At 34.3% G+C, this 22,628-nt stretch overlaps 1 protein-coding gene across 2 annotated transcripts in view; it reads right to left on the bottom strand.

Annotated features, from left to right (window-relative positions):
• igsf21a (immunoglobin superfamily, member 21a) overlaps window positions 1-22,628 on the bottom strand; it is a 309,045-nt gene that overhangs the window by 190,672 nt on the left and 95,745 nt on the right. For both annotated transcript variants that reach the window (XM_073826190.1, XM_073826191.1), the window contains exon 2: window positions 5,625-5,737. In XM_073826190.1, coding sequence (XP_073682291.1) covers window positions 5,625-5,737 — 113 coding nt within the window. The remainder of the gene's footprint in view (window positions 1-5,624; window positions 5,738-22,628) is intronic.

Genomic DNA, 22,628 nt, shown 5'->3' with positions numbered 1-22,628 from the left:
TTAAAGAATATTTAGCATGAATATTATGTACACAGTGTTTATGAAAAAAAGAAAGTAAGAAAATAAAAATACATACATATAATTATTAAATGTAATGAAACCATTAAAATGGATTTCAGAATCCACAGAATTTGAGAAAAATTAAAACTGATTTTGAGGAAAAAACTTTTAATCAATTTCTGTTAAATTGTGTTTCATTATTTCAATTAAATAGAAATGCTTTTTGATTAATAAAATGTAATTTAAACATTAAAACAGAATCTAAAAAAATGTAAATGCGAAAAGAAAAAAAAGGAATCCAGAAATATGGAATCTGGAAAATGGAATTTGAGGGGGAAAAAAAGGGTTTCCATATAGGTGAAAAGTTTGGAATTAAGTTTATGGTTTTTTTTTTTTTATTAAAAATTTAAAAAAAGTCTCTTATGCTTACTAAGCATAGTTATTATTTATTTGATCAAAAATACAGTAAAAACCGTAATATTGTAAAATATAATTACTTTTTAACAGAAATGTTTTATTATTTTATTACATTTTAAAAATAAATTTATTTGTGTGATAGCAATTGATCTGGTGTCACACGATCCTTAGAAATCATTCTAAAATCTATTCTAAAATCATTCTAATATGCTGATCTGTTGCTCAAGAAATATGTATTTTTATTATAAATTTTGAAAACCGTTTTTGCTGCTTAATATTTTGGTGGAAACTGTGATACACTGCCAAAATAAGAATAAAAATAATACTTTTGTTTAGCAAGGATGCGTTAAATTGTCTAAAAGCAACATTTACATTGCAACAAAAGATTTCTATTTCATATAAATGCTCTTCTTTTTAACTTTTATTATTCTAAATATCCTTGAAAAAATGTGTCATTGTTTCCACAAAATTATTAAACAGCAAAACTGTTTTAATACTGATAATAATAAGAACTATTATTAGTAATTGGGCACCAATAATAATTAATAATCCTAATTCACCAAATCAACATATCAGAATGGTTTCTGAAGGATCATGTGACACTGAAGACTGGAGTAAGGACTGTTGAAAATTCCGCTTTACCATCACAGAAATAAATTACATTTACATTAGAAAAGTTATTTTAGACTGTAATACTATTTCACACTAGAGTTTGTGTTTGTGTATTTTTAATCAAATAAATGCAGTCATGGTGAGCATAAGAGAGATTTTTTTTTCTTTTTTAAACATTAAAAAACAAATGATTTCAAACTTTTAACTGGTAGCGCATATTGAGAAGTTATTAGATAGTTTTTAAACTAACTAACTAATAAAAAGTAGCTATTACTTATGCATAGCCTTTTTAAACTGCATGCTCCATCACAGCAAACCATTCAGTGTAATATAAAATTACAAGGCATTAATTTGCAAGTGTCCTGAGGGCAAATCGGCGTTAAACATCCTCTGTCGGGAGCAAACCACAGCCCAGCATGTGTAAACCTGCACTTTTACACAGAGTAATGAGCAAGAGAGGGTTAATCTGGTGAGATCATAGGTAATTCAGAGTGGCACTCAACAGGCAGTCAGGCGGAAACTCAGCGTTAGCAGCCGTCACCGCCGAGCTGCCCGGTGGGACGGGGCCGAGGGTATCTCTTCATTAGAATGACATAATCAGAACAAGCACAACGTGAGATGAACTGCCAGGCGTTTCATTGAGGAAAATTCTCCATGGGCCTTCCCAGGATTCCAAGCTCTCGCCCAGCTTCATGGGCGTAATATAAAAGAGCTTCAAAGTGATTTCGCATCTATTTTTAGCATCACCCATGGAGCATCATCAAGGCATCAGAGGTTTGGCTGTAGTTTTATGAAAGCCCATTCCAATGGTCTGACAGGGAAACAGGGTGCTAATTAAAGCCTTTCTGCAATATCACACTTACTCTGGAAGCTTTTATGCATTTGGATTACTATTTGCATTCATACTTTAACTTCTAAAGATATAGAGAGTGCGGTAGGTGGGCTTCTTCTTGACTTTCTAAGCTTGTGCTCAAGAACTTTATAAACCTGAGGGAATCTATTTTAACATGAAAAAAAAAGAAAAACATTTTCTACTAAAATCAGCACATGAACCCATTAACACACTGTAATACTACAGTATAATTTAAAAGAGAACTGCTCTCAATTTGTCCACATTTTTAATACATTTTGTTTGGATTCATCTTTAAAAAAAAAAACACTACCATCTACCAGTCAAAGGATTTTGGACAATAAGAAAAGCCTGCATTTATTTGATTCAAAATACAGCAAATTTATACTATTTAAAACAACTGCTTTCTATTTGAATATATTTTAAAAACTAATTTATTTCTAAATTTTTAGCATCATTAAGCCAGTTTTCAGAAATCATTCTAATACGCTGATTTGCTGTGCAAGAAACATTGTATTATTATTATCAGGATGTTTTGATGAATAGAAAGATCAGCATTTATCTGAAATAAAAAAGCTTTCATCACATTATACACTTCACCATTCAAAGTGCTTGGAGTCAGAATATTTTTTTTTATTATAGAAATTAATACTTTTATTTATTAAGTCATGATAAAGACATTTATAATGTTACAAAAGATTTCTATTTCAGATAACTGTTCAGATATTCTGAACTTTCTATTCATCAAAAGGAACCTGAAAAAAGCTACTCAGCTGTTTTCAACATAATAATAAAAATAATAAAATAATAAGAAGAAATGTTTTTAAGCAGCAAATCAGAATTTGCTGATTTCTGAAGGATCATGCGAATGGAGTAATGATGCTAAAAATTCAGCTTTGAAATTACAGGAATAATTTACATTTTACAATATATTTCAATAGAAAATGGTTATTTCAAATAGTAAAAATATTTCACAATTTTAACATTTTTGCTGCACTTTGGATCAAATAAATACAGGCTTGGTGAGCAGAAGAGACTTACTGTGCAAAAACTTTTGACTGGTGGTACATAAATATTATTTTTATTGCATTATCTTATCTGCAAATTAGCTTAAAGCAATTTTTTTGTAACCTTTTTTATTTATTTATTTTTTTTAGTTAGGTTATGTAAATTCATGAAAAGGATATTCAATTATTTTAGTTTTAGTTGAAAAAAATAATTGCTCAAAATTATCTAACAACTATGCAGCAACCAGCCAATCAGAATACAGTATTCAAGAGAGCAGTGCAATAATAATTAGCCTATATTTTAAGACTTGTCATGAAGCTTTTCATGAATCATTTTTTGCATTTTCCCACCAAACCCCACATTCCAACAATTATTAGGTTTTGCTGGAGCGGTGTGAACCAGCTTTGATTCATCACATATTATGCATGTAAAACGCCAGTGGATATTGAAATGCACACTCCACTCAAAACTTGATTTGCTGTTGTCATGGACCTGAAGCAGAGGCAGCTATTAAGACGAAAACGAATCCTCCAATCAGGCAACACGCCTCAATTTGGCATGAGTGCTTTCTGGCAGCACTGCTTAAAGAGCCTCTCCATAGCAATATCCTTTATCTGAGCAGCAGAGGAAGCCCCTCAGCTCGACAGAGAATCTTAAAGGAGAAAACGGACTACGGTGTGCATTACAAAACCTTCAAACGGGACCCGTCAAGATAACAGCATCCCCGTAATGAAGAACCCACAGCTGCGATCTTTTATTCAAACAGCCTCTGTGTCACTCGCCAGAGCTGTTGATTAGATATTGTAAATCCCGAAGGTGGATATCAACCACGGTTACATTTCCAACACAAGTGAAAACCGAGAACTCGACAGTTTAGTCAAATAAAAGCCTGAGATTAAAGAAACTTTGGCAGCCAAGCGCAGATAATTGATTTATAATGTATTAGGCCGTGTGATGATCAGCAGTCATAGGAGACAGCGGGTTGGTTCGTATTACCACCTTGCGGTTTTGATCAGACGCCAATAGGCGATTTTGACAGCTCTGCCCGCAGAGGCGCTTCCCTTAAATTGCGGTTGTCAATGTGCAAATAGACATTTCTTCTCAGCTGCTAAGCCAATCAGAAGTGCGTGCTCTGCATCCCTTCATTATCACTGCTGCAAATAGGCCTGTGCTTTTTGCCATTTCAACAGGCACTCTGTGAGGAGGATCTAAGGTAAGATTTTGAATATATATTCACAAAAATATATTCTCAATCATTAATAACCTTATTTTTCTGTCAACAAAACCACCGAAGTTAACTTTCATCTGTGCAATAAACAACCAATCACGCAGGGAAGAGACCTTGTAACAACAAACAAGCTTCCTGGAACCTGCACTGATTCAGTGGGACTGTCTAAGCATTCAGTATGATGTATGAGACTATAGCTAATATGTAAAGTGCTATTAATCTCTTTTTGTTCTGTCTGGAAAGGTCAGCATTTGCAAAGACAAGTCTGGAGACAGTAGATGTTTCGCATTTGTGAACAGAAGGTTGAATCAAAGACAGTGTTTTGCTCTTACACAGATATGCACTGTATTGATATATGGTACATCCACAGCTATAAGATTTGTCCATGTTGGTTTTACTTTATCACACAGTTTTTATTTTCAGCCAGTCTGTTCATATGCATTGCATAAGCAATTTGTGCAGCTACATACGGTATAATTTATTCAGAAATGTCTCTTGCAAATGCTTGACTAATCCATACGCTCACTGCTTTGCAATACACTAATAGTGGGTAGTAAAATGTGAAGCATCCAGCTGGGATCCATTAAGACACAGCCATCATGACCAGCTGAATATTAAAGGTGAAGTATTTCTGTGCTAGTGTCGTCAACAAATAGAACAGTAAAAATGATTTCAAAACACTCCCCGGACTGCTATTGGTCAAACAAACAGATACTCCCTTCCCTAACGCATACCAATGGTTGAATCAGTGTAGTTAAAATCATGCACTAAATAGCGTTCTGTGCTCGTCTGTGCACCCAAAGACAAAACAGTGAGCATGCTTTGCTCAAACTTTCGCCATGGCGTTAGAACCGGTACACCGTTGTCACTTGCGAAAACACAATGGCGGCACTGTGGGACGAAACGTTAAGAATTTACGATGGAAATATTGCAAAAATATTTCCTTTCTACGTCAAGGGGAGCGAAATCTGTGCGGCTTGTTTTTTCACAAGCTTGCAGAGAAAGGCTTACCAAAAAAATGTAATGGGTTGTTCGTTTTCACACTTTCTGTGTTGGCAAATGCAGCGGGGACCCAATTATAGCACTTAAACATTGGAAAAGTCAGATTTCCATAATATGTCACCTTAAAAAAAACATTACATGTAAGGTTTCAAAAGTAAAACCTTCTATCAACGATGTACAGTATAAAAAACACTTTTTGTGGTAATGTTTTGAGAACATTATTAAAGACCAGATTTCTTAAAAGAACATTTGTTCACAACTTTCAGAAAACTTCTAAAAACAACAGTGAAGAATAATAAATATCTGACCAATAAGAAGCAAATATTCCACAGAGCCGTTTAATTAACAAGCAATGAAACTGCCTCAAGATTACGTGGTTTGAAAGGCTGAATGTTAACATGTTAAATTGCAATAATAGGTCCAATCAGAGAACAAAAGAACAGATTGTGAATTCCACCAGTACACTGATGATGAAATACAGCTCATATGCAAAAAACAGCAACTTACCCTATACCAAACGATCTCTCGCAATCTTCCATCTGTCTTGAAGTTGCACTTTAGAGTCACTGTATCTCCCACAACAACTGGCAGCAATGGCTCTATCGTTACGGTCAGATATCCTGCAGAGGCAAAGAAAGACATCACTGGAACATGTTCATTTTCACACATTTAAAAAAAGAGCCAAACGGCCAGATGGTGATGGGGACATGAAGAGCAGGTTGAGAAGCTTTACATAAACCATGTACCATGATATAATAGATCGTATTATTCAGAGTTATTACAGAATGAATTGAAACTAATTGACAAAAGCTAATCTGCCAGCTTAAAATGTTTTGTTGTTGCTAAGGAAACAAAGGTTATCACTTCAAAATAACCAACGCACATTTGTTATGAGGAATTTTAAGACTACAAAATGAAAAACACTCAAAATGTCAAGTTCTATAAGCATGTATAACAAGACCACAAACACATTAGCACAAATAGGCAAAAATAAATAGAGAACAATTTTTGGGCAGTTAAATCACAAACAATTACATCTTTTGCAAATTTATTGCAGTATTTTGCAGCACAGTAAAACTGCTTAACATCATAAAATTGCATCCACTTTGAATAGGGCTGTCACACAATTATTTTGGTACTCAGTACTCAGCCGATTATTCTGACAATAAATCAAGTAATCGAATAATTACAATACATTTTTGTAGTAATAAAAATACACCTAAGTGAACAATAGTCTTTAAAATGACTTATATATAATAGAAACGAAGCAATAATTAGCTCAAATATCAAAAACAAGTAATTATATGTTTTTATTGAACAAAACATACATAATGTCTTATAAACAATATAACTAATGTACCTTTTGCTGCAGATGGTGCCAATGGACTGACAATTGTTTTTACTGCGCAATCTAAACCTTGTTTAATATTGATATTGCGTTCCCATTTGAACATTACAATAAACCCAAACTCACAGCAATATGCAGAGATGGAGTTTGAGATGCTCCAGTCCACAAATGTAAATGATAACTGTTTGTTTGGAGCAGCATTTATTGTGAACGGAGCCACTCTGACATGCACATACATAACCTAAATGCATGTAAATGAGTAAAGCACATATATTGAAATATATATTTAATTGAATAATAGCGTTTGTGAATTCACAACAGCATTATGCTTTATGGTGATTTTTAAATGTGTTTAATCCATCATGAAGCCTTGAAAATGGTCTAATAATGTGTTTCATGAATTTTCGTCCATGGAATGTGCCACTTCCAGTATTTTGCCAGGTTATTCGACACAGGCAAATGCAATACAGGATTTTTTTCAAATTGAATACTCAAAATGAATTGAGGAATCGTGACAGCCCTACTTTAAACTAAGATGTATTTCAGTTTTAGACAAAATTGCACATTAGCTTTGTAAAGTATGCATTTGTTACAAAAAAGAAGTAAAATGTCATAAAATTTACATGCAGTGTTAAATTCCAAAGAACTATAGAAAGCTTATTTTGAACTAATTTTGCATAATCAGACATTAAATGAGAATTCATATTACTTATTCTCTTCTAATATTCGAAGTTGTGAAAACTAGATATGAAGCAACACAAAAAGCTCTAAAACTCTGATTGGGTCTTCAAGGCAATCTGCAATTCTCTAGTATCAAACAAGCAAAATAATAAAAAATGTATCAAGTTTAAAATTTAATTTAAAAAATTACAATGTGTCAAAGTGTTTCTTTCATTCTTGAACTCGGATCTTCTCAACAGCACTTCGCACACACACACACACAGACGTGTGAAGGAGAGCTTCTTTTGCTCCATTAATTACACTTAAGCCACGGACACTTTGCCATCTGTTTAATTTTGTCTCCAAATCAGCTTGGCTATGGCAGTCCTACCCCACAAATAAACTGACGCTTCAGCTAACTCCTTCTAACCACAGCTATAACACACAATTAGCCAGCAACTTCATATAAAGGCTTTTGAGGACCTATACTTTGACCTTATTCATTTGCAAAAATAGCTGTGTTTTTGTCTTTCTATACTAACAAAGTTTTGCAAACATTTTGTGCCATTTCAAAAGTACTTTATGGGGAAACAAATTCTTCCACATTAAACCTAAGCACCTAATTCCCGAGCAACGAAATACCTACTCCCCATTTAGGGAGTTAATCAGCATAATTACAAAGTTGATCACATTTCCGACACACTGAAAACACATTTATCAAAATGCTTAGGTAGAGACATGAATCACAAGTGGAAGAGCTCTCGCCTCTTAAGGATAAAGATGGGAACGTCCTGCTCTATTGAGCACTCTCTCTATCTGCCTAGCAGGTGGCCTGGATCCTACTGACTGCACAGTCTATCCATCTAACCAGTCGATACTCTTCTTACCACAGGCAGCAAAAGGGGAGTGAGATCCAGAACATCAACGTGAGAAAACTTCATTTGATTATTTATTATACTGTATTTGTTTGCATTGATTTTAAATCCCAGTATGCATTCTATCCCCATTAAAGGAGGTAATGATAACTACAGATGTTTCATTTGGAATATCATAAGGAGATATCCAATCTTGCATGCCAGTGCATGCTGGGAAATTAAGTCCTTCATAGTGGGGGACAAATTAAAATAAAACTCCTTAGCACTCCCTGCCAATCTCCTCATTTACCTTAAGAGATAAAACATTTAATTGGAGACTGTACCAGCAGATTTATTGAATTTCAATGTGAAATGAGAAACATGGGCTTTTGAAAGCTCTCTAGGGCAGTGATTATTACCTGGAGAATGAAACTCTATAATAGCCAAATCTGTATTCATTGTCATATACAATGGAAAATCTCAGAGTTGACGTGTCCTGTTGCTGTTTTACAATCAAATATCTTTTACATTTACATTCAGTGATGTCACATTAGATATTACTCTTCATTTCAACAATGCAGTAATACGATTTCAGGACCATGGACAGCAACACATCAGAATTTCCCACAGCGCTCTCCGAACAACATTGCTTCTAAAACCCATTTACTGTTTTAAGTCTCTCAATGAATTATGCATTGTGCCCAAAACAACAATTGCTGTCAAGTGCTCAAACAAGACTGTGAGCATGAATGACTAGGCCTCGGAATACTCTAGGAACATAAAACGAAATGATTCGCCGGACCAATTCCGTGCTTTTCAATAATCTGTCCATCTTGAGGTCTCAATTAGCTCTTGTCAGACAAAACAGCTCAATTGCTCACCGCATCGGCCAAGGCCTTATCACTGTGTCAGACTGACAGAATTGACTTGGCAATTCTGTACATTTATCTCAGTGGAAGACAGAGCAGCTCACTCTAAGCCTCAAGGGAAATAAAGGAGCAAGGATAAGAACAAATTCCAGCAGATCTGCGACCTCACTTAGTTTCAAAAATTCCCAAACTGTGATGGAGCCTGAACCCCAAGAAATCACTTTCTCTCAAACTTTGCCTTCTAGAAATTGAGTCGGTTCCTGGGTCCTGAGCACACAATGTATCTGTTAAATGTACCATATGGACTTTTCTGTTAAAAGAATAGTTCACCCAAAATGAGAATTATTCAACCTTAGGTCATCTAAGATGTAGATGAGTTGGTGTCTTCATCAGAACAGATTTGGAGAAATTTAAAGTTAAATCACTTGCTCACCAATGGATTCTCTGCAGTGAACATGTGCCATCAGAATGAGAATCCAAACAGCAAACTTTCCTTTTTGGGCGAACTGTTTCTTTAAATGATGAAGACAGGTTCAGATCTGAACTGGTACATTCCTACAGTAAGGTGGTCTGCCAGTGCAACACGTGGACCATTCTCCCAGAGATCAAGCTGCACCTCGATGTGCTTGTTAAAGAATCTTAATTTAATCATCACGCTCGAGGGATCTTTACGCCGGAGGAGATTTGAATGGATAAGCCTCGAGAGCTACAGGTCATTAAAAGGAGCTGAAGCTCTCAAATAAAATCCCTTCCACTTAGCACCCATACGTCCATAAAGAGCTTTGAAAGTCTGGAGAAATTGGTGCAAGGCAAGCGTATGTTCATATGTGGCATTTTAATTTAAATGTCAAATCATTTAGCGGACTAAAAAAATAAGATACTTAAAGAGCTAGAAAATCACTTAAAACACAACAGTATGTGTGTGTGTTTGTTAATAGATAAATGGACCAACAGATAAAAAGATTTTTTAAATATAAGGGCCATTCTACAGAATTGGTTCACATTCAGAGTTGGAAACATCTTGAAAAAAATATTTTTCCACTAATTCTGTATGTATGCAAATTCTATAATATCCTAGATACACATTTCTAGTAATTGTGCAGTTAATTCTCATTTTGTGTTTTCAGAAAGTTTTAGAATATTTGTCTTATCCCCAAATGTGTCACTACTAAAACACAGTAATATATAATTTAATAAGAAGCGTTATATTGACCTATTAAGATCTTCCTTGTAAATATATACTTTTCTAGTTTATTAAAAAAGTTTTATAGAGGCAAATCAATTACAGTTTTAACAATATTTCAAGTGTGATTTATGAGATTTGTCGTATTCTGAATCCAATTTTTCTTTGTAAAAGGCAAAAAGATGATCATACTGATTTTAAACTTAAGGATTCATTCTTTTAAATATACATAGAAACAAACACTATCAGCTGATAATTCAGTATACTTTATTTTTGACAAAACATCCCATGTTTCGGTCGTCACAGCACATTTTCGGTAGTGACAGTAATGTTTTGGGAACGATCACATCACATTACAGAATTTTAACCCACATACTAAAACACTACTAAAACATACTAAAATACTAAAAATTTGCATGACTGTATTAAAAAAATAGTTTATTTCCCTCAAATAAAGAATACTGAAACAATGCTGACATGTTTCATTTGCGATTGTTACGGTAGTGACAATTTAATGGGAATAACACTTAGAAAACAAAAATGTCACTACCGAAGCTTCGCCAAATGTTTTGATAGTGACAATTTTAGATACTTTTAAACAAAGCTCAAAGATGCTAATCAGCACATGGTTAGCTTAAAGTTGTAAACAATTGTACACATACATGTTTAAAAAAATGCTAGTGAATAACTACCAAAAAAGTGTGTTTAATTATAGAAAAATGGTGTTTTGTAATAACATTCTTTAAAGTTACACAGATTTTTCATACTTTTGAACACATTTACCTCAAAATGATGGGGCCTATCTACTCATTATGTAGCTATGAGAGAGAGTGACACATAAATATTTCTTGATCATAAATGCAGGGGTGTAGTTAAAATCAGTCTCAGCCAATGGACTAAAACATACAGTGTTTCGGTAGTGAAAAATCAAAAAGATATTTTAAAAAACGGCAATACAAAAATAATTTTAATATCATTTTTTATAAGTATAAATTTAGGGGTTAGGGTTCGGGACAGCCACCTCCCAGTTGCCAGTCCCACTAAAGGATGATTTTATATATATTAAGTTTACTGATATTTTAAATATTATTGTGGGTTTCAATAATTCAGATAATAAAAAGATCAACAAAGATTTGAATACATAAATGCTTTTTAAGTGTGTTTTTTAGTTGTGGGACAGCAGTTTGCACCAATTCTGTAGAATGGCCCATATACACAAATACACACACACTCACACTCACACACACACTTGGAACCTTAAACTTGTCTAAAAACACAGAATAATGCTTTCCCAGATGAACTAACTTAACTCCTGCCAGCGTTTTAATAGCATGCTTATAGGGTCAATGCTTAAACAATATAGACTAAAGAATAAATTACAAGTTGTAAATTGGAACCAGCGTTGTACAAAGCACGTTGATGTAACATACTTCTTTTGTCCGATCTTTTCTTTCTGCATTGTTAATCGTTCCGCTTTTGAAATTCAAATGAGACACAGTTTCCCACCCGATCACGGCTACGGTAGCCGCCTCCTTCGCAAGCGGTTGTATATGCCTTTGTATTTGCATGCTAATTTTGGGGCGAAAATGGCTATGAGCAGGATGGTGTGATATTGCGTGACTTACTGATATGGAAAGAGCCATGAGCATGGATTTTAAAATAGCTTATTACATGGGCTTGTGCACTTGGTTTCTGAGCAGTACATATTTCAAACACTTTCCCCTTTAACCAATGTCCAGACGGGGCAGGTCTAGTTTTCATAAACCTTCATAAGAAATGACAGCTGACAAACAAAATATTTTAATGACAAAGCAACGAATGGAAGCGTTTGGAAGGACTCACTGATTTTCTCCAATAACTGCGCCTACGGGTGAACTGTCAGGCTTGGCTAAGCCACAAAGTCTCTGGCTGGAGCTAGCTTAGGGAAAGACCATGGCCAAATTACCCAATTACACGGAGCGATGATGAGGGGGTCGGGCCAGAAGTTCACTTCGCTATCGACGTAGCTGTTAACCACACACAGGCAGTTCAATTTCTACTTCGGTGCTACATGTTACATCATGCGCGTCAGCCTACAACTCAACTGTAATTGAATCAACCTCATAAAACCTTCTAGCAGAAACGCCATCCGTCATCTTTGCGCCAGAGACTAAAAGTCAAGAATTCCTCCCGATATGATTTGTCTTCATATTTATTGAAAACTTAATGAAAATACTAATGAGGTTGATAGGAAGGACCGCTAACACAAGGACGTTCATGAAAACTCGGCGTAGCATATTGTTTACAGCCGAATAAAGGACACGTTCAGCGTTTAGCCCAAGGCCACATTGGAATTCTGTAAGGTAAAGCTAAATGATTTAAAACCAAACTATTCTTGGCACATACCTCTCAGGCCGTCTCCATATCACCAAGGAGGCCATACGTTCACACCTGCTCTGGACTGCTGGGAAATCAGCTCAATCCTACGAAACTCTGACAGATGACACATCCTGTATCCCGTCACACCTGGGTCTCCCCAATGCTCAATCCTTCTGATGTCAACAAACTGTAAGCATCATGCCCTAACCAGCATAAACTCACATCACATAACTGTCTGCTGCCAATCCAAGTATGTGCTCCCATGGGCGGCAGGATTCGGCTTGTCAGTATAAAGCTGAGAGATGGGCACAACAGCCAGAATGTAAATAGAATGTTGACTTTTCACCGATTTCCCCTTCTGGCGTTTGCGTACACTACGCCAGAGCACGTACATGTGTAACGCACTGGATGCTGAGCTGAGTTGGACATTGCTGTGTATCAAAGGTAAAAAAAATATATAAATACTGTTCAGTTTCTCGCAAAAAACAATCGTTTCGTGTCTTAGGACATCAATGTATCATCACGAGCCACAGGGTGTAATTTGTATTTGTCTGTGCATGTTTTTTTGTTTTTTTTTTACTTTCAAATGTTTGGTGCCTATCCACTGCCATTAAATCACTAACAGACTGCAACGGTTTGAGTTAAAAATCTTTGTTTTTGTTCTACTGAAGAAACGAAGTCACCTACATCTTGGATGCCCTGGGGGTAAGCAGATAAACATCAAATTTTCATTTTTGGGTGAACTATCCCTTTAACAAAACTGGTCTTTCCACTGCAGAAGAAACAGAAGCAGGTAAAGTTTTATTTAGATGCATTTATACATGTTTAATTACAACAGTATGTTATGAGCTTGGTGTTTAAAATCATTTTTTTTCCAATTTATGAAATGTTGGAAAACAAAATGCAAAGCTACTTTTAAACATAAAAGTAAACTGCCAATAGGCGGCAGCAAGTGAGTTAATGAATGAGTTATTAAAGCCTGCCTTAAAAAGATTTGTTCAGACAGCTGATTCATTCAAGAATGAAGCAAGTGCCTCTTATGAATGGGCCACTGAATCATTGACTCAAATGATTCATACAGAAACGCAGAATCATTCAGTAACAAAACAGTGCTGTGTTAACTCAGAGATACGCGACTGTTCTGTCTTTGTTTTGAACTATTTTCGTTAACCAAATCAAGCAAAAACAGTCAACACTGACAATATTGTACAGTACATTAAAAACTTCTTTCAACTAAAATCAATAAAATCTATGTCAAATTTACAATCGTGGTTTTCAGGGAAAAGTGCACGCTCTTGGTTGTGTCATGTTGCTTAACTAGGCTATATGTTATAAATATAAAAACTACATTTTTACCGCAGTATGTTTCTTCGGTGTTCATTTGTGTTAATTTCTCTATGAGATGTCTCACACACAGACAGGCTGCGCGATCCTCAACTGGCCTTGTTACTGCCAATACATTATCTGTTATCAATAGCCGTTTACATCAAATGTAATAAAATCAGAATCATTCTCGCCGAAATTTTGGTGGGTTGACGGGTGGCAATATCAAGCCCTGGACAGGAAACAGATTTTGGTGAGTTATATTCTTTCTTTTAACATACCTTCGAATGTTCATTTATGCTTTTTTCATGCTGCAACTAGTATTAAAGTGGAGGAGTGCGCTTTGCTTTGCCGCTTCTTCTTGAACTGAAATGCTACAATGATCTATCATTCAACATTAAACAGTGCCAAAATGGCATTTATAGTTTGAATACTGTAATAAAAGAATTTGAAGTCTAAGCCTTTGTTTCATATCAAAAGTAACAAAGCACAAAGCTTATTGCGATTTGGATGGGCGGTGTGCTACAGTGTTCATTAACTGAAAACAGACTAGACTAATCAATTCTTGGGATTTAAGAATCAATATTGTTTCGTAAAAATGAGAATTGATCAAAATAAACAAGTTTATTCGCACATCCTACAGTATATATATATATATATATATATATATATATATATATATATATATATATATTTATGCATAGCTAAAAACTACTGTAATAGACATAAACTAAAAGCCCCAAAATGCTAATTTGATTTCATGGCATGCATCTTTAATTTCAGGAACACTAAACATCCAAGCCCATAAAAGGATGGACAAGAGTAGGACTGACAATGTACCGCTGCTGGCAACTTGTTAGCACCTGATGCTAATTACGCCTGTCACCACAACCATAAATTCAGCATCATGTCTCTCCTTTGCAAAGGTCCAGTTCTCCCTTGTGCATGTACAAGGTGTCCTTGAGGTCTAAGTATAAGACGATGACGACGACAATGTCCATGCGCCTCTGGACAGCCTGACTTTCACTTCCCTTGGTACAATAAGGACACCACGCCTCCTATTTTAATAACACTTCTACCACAGCATTTTCTCCTGTTTAATTTGCACAGTTTAAAGAGCCTGTCATCATCAATCTATCAGTTTCCACCTCCAAAAACACATTTAAAACTACTTTTGACTGATTAACTGCAGAATCTTTTAGAACATTCTGAAAGCCAGTCCCAGTAGTTTCAGAGCGTCAGATTTTGATTGGCAGTGAGTCACTTCACAGCTTATTCTGCCCAAGAACCGCCCACTTAGACAGGAAGAGACCATCTGAGACACATTTAAAGCGGCCAAACACATTTTCTTTTGAGTTTGAGTGCCATTCACGATTTTGTTTTCTGACTTATGAAAAGGCATCATGACTCCCCTATTGCACTGTATCGAAGCTTTCTCTCAATTCTCTCTAATATTTTAACAAGCAAGCTTTTTTTTCTTTTTTAGATTTCTGTAAAGAAATGATTTCTGAAAAGAAAACATTAAAAGGGATAGTTCACCCAAAAATTTTAATTATGTCATTAATTACTCACCCTCACGTCATTCCAAACCTGTAAGAACTTTGAAGACTGACACAGAGGAGAAGAAATTGTAGAATAAAGTAGTTATTTTAGTTATCTTTGCACATCAAAATGATTCTCGTAGCTTCATAAAAAGAGGGTCGAGCCACTGATTATTTTAACTATTTTAACAATGTCCTTACTATGTTTTTGTAGCGTGTCAGTTGCGTTGCCGTCTATGCAGGCTCTTGGATTTCATTAAATATATCTTAATTTGTGTTTCAAACGAACAAAATGAACAAAGGTCTTACAGGTTTGAAATTACATGGGGGTGAGTAATTAATGACAGAATTTTTATTTTTGGGTGAACTATCCCTTTAACTAATCAATTACCAAAACTGCTTCACTTCTTAAAAAGATTGAAAAACTAAATCAAAGTATTTTTTTCTTTTTCAAGCCAACATATAGAAACATATAGCGTATGTAAATATATTAATATTTTTCCAAATGCGCAGTTATGAACTAAAAGCCCTATTTGACACTGTTCAGAGAAGCTGTGTGAACATATATAAACCAGAGGAGACGTGAATGAATATGTTAAAAATTACAGATCGAGTTAGTATGTAGATTTTGCACTCCTTGCATTAATTAAGAAATTACTGTCACTGCAACCAAATTCTATCACAAACAGTGGCTTAAATCTTCTGAATTATACATAATATATCAAGATTAAATGTTTAACAACAGTAATCTGGGGGCTGTCTGCAATTTTTACAGCTTAAGACATTAAAATATCAGATTAATTGACCTTTTTATTAAAGGTAGTAAAATGTCATGCCGTGTGACTACTAAATCTTTATAGTGTTCACAAATTTAAAAGGTTAGTTCAGCCAAAAATGAAAATTCTGTCATTATTTATTATTTCATGTCATTTCAAACCTCTAAGACATTTGTTCATCTTTGAAACACAAATTAAGATAATTTTGATGAAATACGAGGGTTTTCTGACCTTAGAAATTCAACTGGAATAGTCCATGTTATTTTTTCTCAGTAACAAGTAATTAAACGAATTAGCCATACTGTTCCTCCCGTTACAACGGCGTTACCTTTACTGACAATAAAATGTGGCGTTACTATAATGTATTATAATATAATAATTTTGTTTTTCAGTTCAACTGAATGGATGCGCATCAGCAGAGCACATGTATTTGACGAACCGTAAACTCTAGTGTGAAGGCACACAACTAGCCATCGCTTTGTCTCACACACACGCAAAGAAATATACATACCACGCAGAATTGACGCGCTACATTTAAACGATATTCTTTGTTGCATTTTCCTGTCAAAATCATAGACTGTAAAAAATAAGGTCAAAATAAGGGATTTACCTTTGGACTTCTTCAGCTTTTAAGAACTGCCGGTTTCTCCGGTAGTAGGCGGAACTAATGCGCAAACGGCAATCTCATTGGCTGGCGCTCACCTATTATCATCCCTGTTTTAATTTCAGCAAATCACTTCGAGCGAACGCAGACAACCTGATTAATATTCATGAATCCAGCAGCTCATTAATCCTTCATGTGTTTTAGATTGTTATTAGTAGTAGAATTCGTAGTAGTTTTGTTATCTTATTAGTATTGTTTTTAAATTTTGTCCCTTTTTTTAAAGAAACACTAAATGACAAACAATATCTTAAGCACCACAACCAGTCCTAGTTCAGTCAACATGACAAATATGCAAGCATACATTCTAATTACTAAAGTTTAATGCTAAATTATCATGTCATATTATAATGCTTGACTGACTGATGCTAAATGTACTTTCGATATTAAAAAAACAGTGCCATTAAGCTTTACTAGTCTGGTGAGTAAACTAAAAATGTAATTAATTTAATTAAAATTTTATTCATTTAAAATTTATTATTGGGGGCATCCAGGTTATATGACATACTTGGAAAAAAAAGTAACAGTTACTATTTGTGAGAAGTAACTAGTAACTATAACTACAGTGCCTTGTGAAATTATTCATACCCCTTCATTTTTTCACATTTTGTTATGTTGCTGCCTTATGTGAAACTACTTTAAATTACTTTTTTCCCACATCAATCTACACTTCCTACTCCATAATGGCAAAGTAAAAAATAGGTTTTTAACATTTGAGCAAATTTATTTAAGTTTATTATTTATTTAAGTGCATTGCATATGTATGTAACTCAGTACATAGTTGAAGCACCTTTACAGCCTCAAGTCTTTTTGGGTATGATGTGACAAGCTTTGCACATCTGCATTTGGCAATTATCTGCCATTCTTTGCCTCACCTTTTCACCTCTCAAGCTCTGTCAGCTTGGATGGGGGATGGCAGACATTTTCTAGAGTCCTAGTTGTTCCAATCGTCTTCCATTATGGATAATGCTTCTGTGAACCTTCAATGCAGCAGATTTTTTTCTGAACTCTTCCCTAGATCATTGCCTTAACGCAAGTCTGTCACTGCGCTCCACAGGCAGTTATCTTGACCTCGGGACTTGGTTTTTGCTCTGATATGCATTTTCAGCTGTTAGACCTTTTCTGAGAGGTGTGTGCCTTTCTAAATCATACTCATTCAAATGAATTTGCCACAGTTTAACTCCACTCGAAGTGTAGTAACTTTTAGAAGCAATATGAATGCTCCTGAGCTAAATTTCGAGTGTCCCAGAAAAGGGTATGAATACTTATGCAACAGGATCTTTTCAGTGTTTTATTTTTAATAAATTTGCACAAATGTTAAAAACCTATTTTTTGCTTTGCCATTATGGAGTAGGGAGTTTGATGTGGGAAAAACAGTAATTTAAAGTAGTTTAACATAAGGCAGCAACATAACAAAATGTAAAAATATGAAGGGTTATGAATAATTTCGCAAGGCACTTTTTTAAAGTAACATTCCCAACACTGATGAGAAAGAAAACACAAATAACGACTTGCTTCGACACGTTTACTAGACTAGTACTTTCAATTTGTACCACTTTTTAATTTGTGTTCCAAAAATGAACAAAGGTTTTATGGGTTTGGAACAACACAAGGGTGAGTAATCAATTTAATCAACAGAATTTTCCTTTTTTGATGAACTATCCCTTTAATTTGAAAATAACAAGAAAATAGCATCTGTACTTAGGTAATCTGACTGGATCTTACCACATTTACAAGTGCTTTCAGTATTGTGTGCTCAAGGTGGTCCGTAGGCGTCCAGTCTGAGCTACAGGAAGCCGTCATAAATGATTAGAATAACTGAAGCTTTGAAGGCTGAACATATCTAATACTGCTGGACTACTATGCCCGCTCATGTGTTGAGCTGAGCTTTAACCGAGCTTAAATCCACTGAACAGGCTTACAGCACATTCCGTTACTCTGGCTGGTTGCAGCATTGTATTGATCTGCCCCATGGCATAAGCCTTTGCCCAGAGGAAGTCAGACAGACCTGTTTATAGCCTGCATACTCTCCATCTGCTCCTCACCTTCAACCACCACATGTATCGGAGACTCTGCCAGGCCGGATATTACTGCTAAATGTCAGTGAGACATCTCCACCGCGCTCCTAACATTTATTAATGCAGTTCCTGTGCCGCCTGGTATGTCACAGTTAAAACAGCGCCTTAAATGTCTGGAGAGACAGAGCGCGGGGCTGACATGAAGCTGCTGCAATGTCTCATAAAAAACACATCACCAACTACTGAGTAAGAAATGAAAAAAAAAAACCAGCACTGCTCATGGATCGCCTCAGGAAGCAGTTGGGATCTGAAGCGACGGCTAAGTATAGCATGGGCGACGTAGCAAAATGCTGAGTGTACAAGTGCTAAAATCATCTGAAATGAACCGGAACTGAGTTGAGTGTCACTGAAAAAATAAAAACGGTTGCGGCCGGCGAACACGTTGCAGTAATTGGCTCGTATTAACTGGTTGTAGAAGCAAGCATGGCCTCTGCCGCATCTTAATCCATCAGTCTCACCATTAAAATAACATCTAATGAGAGTTTGCAAAGCGGCCTTTCTGCCATTAATAACAGTAATCTGCCAAAGGCACAACAAGAAATCTAAACACAACCCGCGAGATGGACCGGGCTGGACTGTGCGGCGTGTAATTCTTTGGTTTGATTAATGGTAATGGCTTTCCCAGGCATCAATGGCGAAGCAAATGTCTCCAGGAAGAGAGGAATGGCCGACTTTGTTGTCTACAAGAGCTCCTCTCTGCTATATCATAAGTGGGATAAACAGCTCGCTGATTTGTGGTGTCACAGACATTTTTAAGCACTTTCATGGTACCTTGCAGGATAAAATAGGGTGGAACAAAGCAGCCCTGTTGTTCCTCTGGGGAAAAAAAGGGAAGAGATGAAATGTGTGTTTATGCTGAGAAAGCATCTCTGGAACAAAGCCTTGAGACACATTAAGCAGCAAGGCCACATGGCCCTTAAAGCTCAGACATGTTGTTCTAGAGGAGATTTAGAGATGCTCTCCTTGTTCCTCAATGTATTTTAGAAGCAGCCGCTCTGGCGAGTATGCATTTTAAATCTAATTCAGAAAACAGTGTTGTGTCGAGCCAAGAAACTGTTATGAGAGAGAGGAAGGTAAGGAAGAGAGACCAGAGTCATCAGTAAAAATTTTCGATGTGAACTTCAATGTTGACAATATCCAATTGTGTGTGTGTGTGTGTGTGTGTGTGTGTATACTAAATTATATAATTTTATATATCATTAAATTCGATTATATTAATTATATAAAATTATATTAAATAAATAAAGTACTAAAGTACTAAATTATATAATTGTATATATCATTTATATTTTATAATGCTTTAAAAAAATATTAAAATTAAAATTAAATACTGCACACCACCACAATCATTTTTTTTAAAGATTTTTAAACCAAGGCTGCATTTATTTGATCAGTTTGATCAGATAGTTAATAATCTATATGGTGATTCTGATTTGGAAATATTATTATAATTTAAAATAACTCTTTTAAATTTTAATATATTTTTAACATCAATTATTCTTGTGATGGCAAAGCTGAATTGTGTTATTAAATAAATCAATAAATAATATTTTTCATATATAATTGATATTTTAGATAATTATTTGTAATATATAAAAATTAAATAATGATTTATAATATATAAAAATAAAAATTAAATACTTTACACCATTTTTGAAACCATTGCTGCATTTATTTGATTAATATAGTGAATCAATATAGGAAAATATAATTATAATTTAAAACAATTCTTTTCAACATTAATATATATTTTAATGTAAATTATTCCTGTGATGGCAAAGCTGAATTGTGTAATTCAATAAATAAATAAATAATATTTTTATATATTTTTATATATACAATTTATAATTTATATAATGATTTATAATATATATAAAAATTAAATACTGTACACCATCAGTTTTCTAAAGATTTTGCAACCAAGGCTGCATTTATTTGATCAATATAGTGCATTGATATAAATAAAATATTATTATAATTTAAAATAACTCTTTTCAATTTTAATATATTTTGTAATGTACATTATTCCTGTGATGGCAAAGCTGAATTGTGTTATTAAATGAAAAAATAAATACATTTTTAATATAATTCATATTTTATATATATTATATATTATATAATTGATATTATATAATATATTATATATCATATATTATATTTTATAATATATAAAAGTAAAAATGAATTACTGATTTATTAAAATATAGAAAAATTCTAATTAAATACTGTAGACCACCAGTTATTTTTTATGCTTTTGAACCCAAGGCTGCATATATTTGTTCAATATTGTGAACCGATATAAGGAAATATTATTATAATTCAAAATAACTCTTTTTAATTTTAATATATATTTAATGCAAACTATTCCTGTGACACAAAACTGAATTTTCAGAATCATTACTCCAGTCTTAAGTGTCAATATGCTGATTTGTTGCTCAAGAAACATTTTTATTATTATCAAAACTCATAATATTTCATATTAAATGCAGCCTTGATGAGCATAAGAGACTCATCAAGCAAAACAAACAATGATTTCAAACTTACTTGGCCAGTAGTGTATAAATTATAGCAAAAGATGTTATAACACTATATATATATAAATTATAAGATCATTTAATAGCAAAAATAAACGTTTTATATTTGACATCACAGAAAGAATAATTCAAAAAGTATAATTTCCTTGAAAATTCAAGTTTTTACGGTGAGAGCAAATTGTTCAACAATCATGACTCGTGCCTTTATTGAAAGCACTTTTAAAAAGCAAATAAAACGATCTGCATGCTCAATGGCTAAATCAATCACAACGTAGATTGGGCCATTTTAACACTGAGTGTCCCTCTTCAGCTTCCACACCTAACTCAAGAATAGGAGATAATTCGTCTCACTAGGCAATTAAAACCCTTCAGAAGAGCGGCAACTGATACTGTAAATATTTCTTGATTGCCTCTTGTTCTGCTGCCATTTTGGCAACTGGAGGGAAGAGCTAAAAAAGAAAACGGCAACTTCATAAACAGCAGTTTGAGAAAACAACAGGCAAACGACGTCTTAATTACCCAAAGAGTTACTTCAGTAAGTTTGCACAGACAATTGGTATTTTTCCCTTATTAGGAAACTACAATGATTCAAGAGACCAGCAATTATGCACAAAGCTTTCCAACTTAATGAAGTGATTATAGTGGCCTAATAAATAAAAAGCCCTTAAATCAAGATTGGTAATGAAGACAACCACTGTCGCTGTGATTTTTAGAAGTTGCATAAATATAACCATTAAAATTCAAGACTGCAAACCAATGTGCATCTGGAAAATTGGTATTTGTATAAGGTTATTACTAATTAAAACCAATTAATCATATCAGTGATTGACAATAATTAGTTCCTAGATGGCTAACCTTCTGTTTGGAGAAGTATTTCAGTTTTTTTGTCCTTGTCACACTGTATGTAGGGCATTAATAACGGTTGCTTGTAGTGAAATGTTCTTTATGTAACAGCACAAGTTAACCAAACTCAGACAAATCAAAGCTTTATTTTTTGAAACATTTAGATGCCCACACAATCTACATTTATTACCGCACTTCAGATTTCTGAAGCGGTTCTGTTTAACAGCCAATTAGAGACCCAGAATAAAAATGTGCAATCAATGCAATCATGCCAAGCATCATTCAGGCAGAGAGAATAGCTGTTTCGTTGCCATAATTAATAAACGTTTGATAAAAATTTCGTTTTTTAAATAAATATTGTGATGCCGACTCTTCTAAATATTCCACATAATTTGAGTTTTAATATAACAAAATGGCTACAGGAACACACTTATATTGAAGTACAAAGGGCTAAATTAACATGAAAATACATAGTTTTTAAAT

The sequence above is a fragment of the Garra rufa genome, chromosome 20 (assembly GCF_049309525.1).
Source record: "Garra rufa chromosome 20, GarRuf1.0, whole genome shotgun sequence".
NCBI classification, from domain to species: domain Eukaryota; kingdom Metazoa; phylum Chordata; class Actinopteri; order Cypriniformes; family Cyprinidae; genus Garra; species Garra rufa.
The sequence above is the reverse complement of the archived record's forward strand: the minus strand, read 5'-3'. Positions and strand labels throughout refer to the sequence as shown.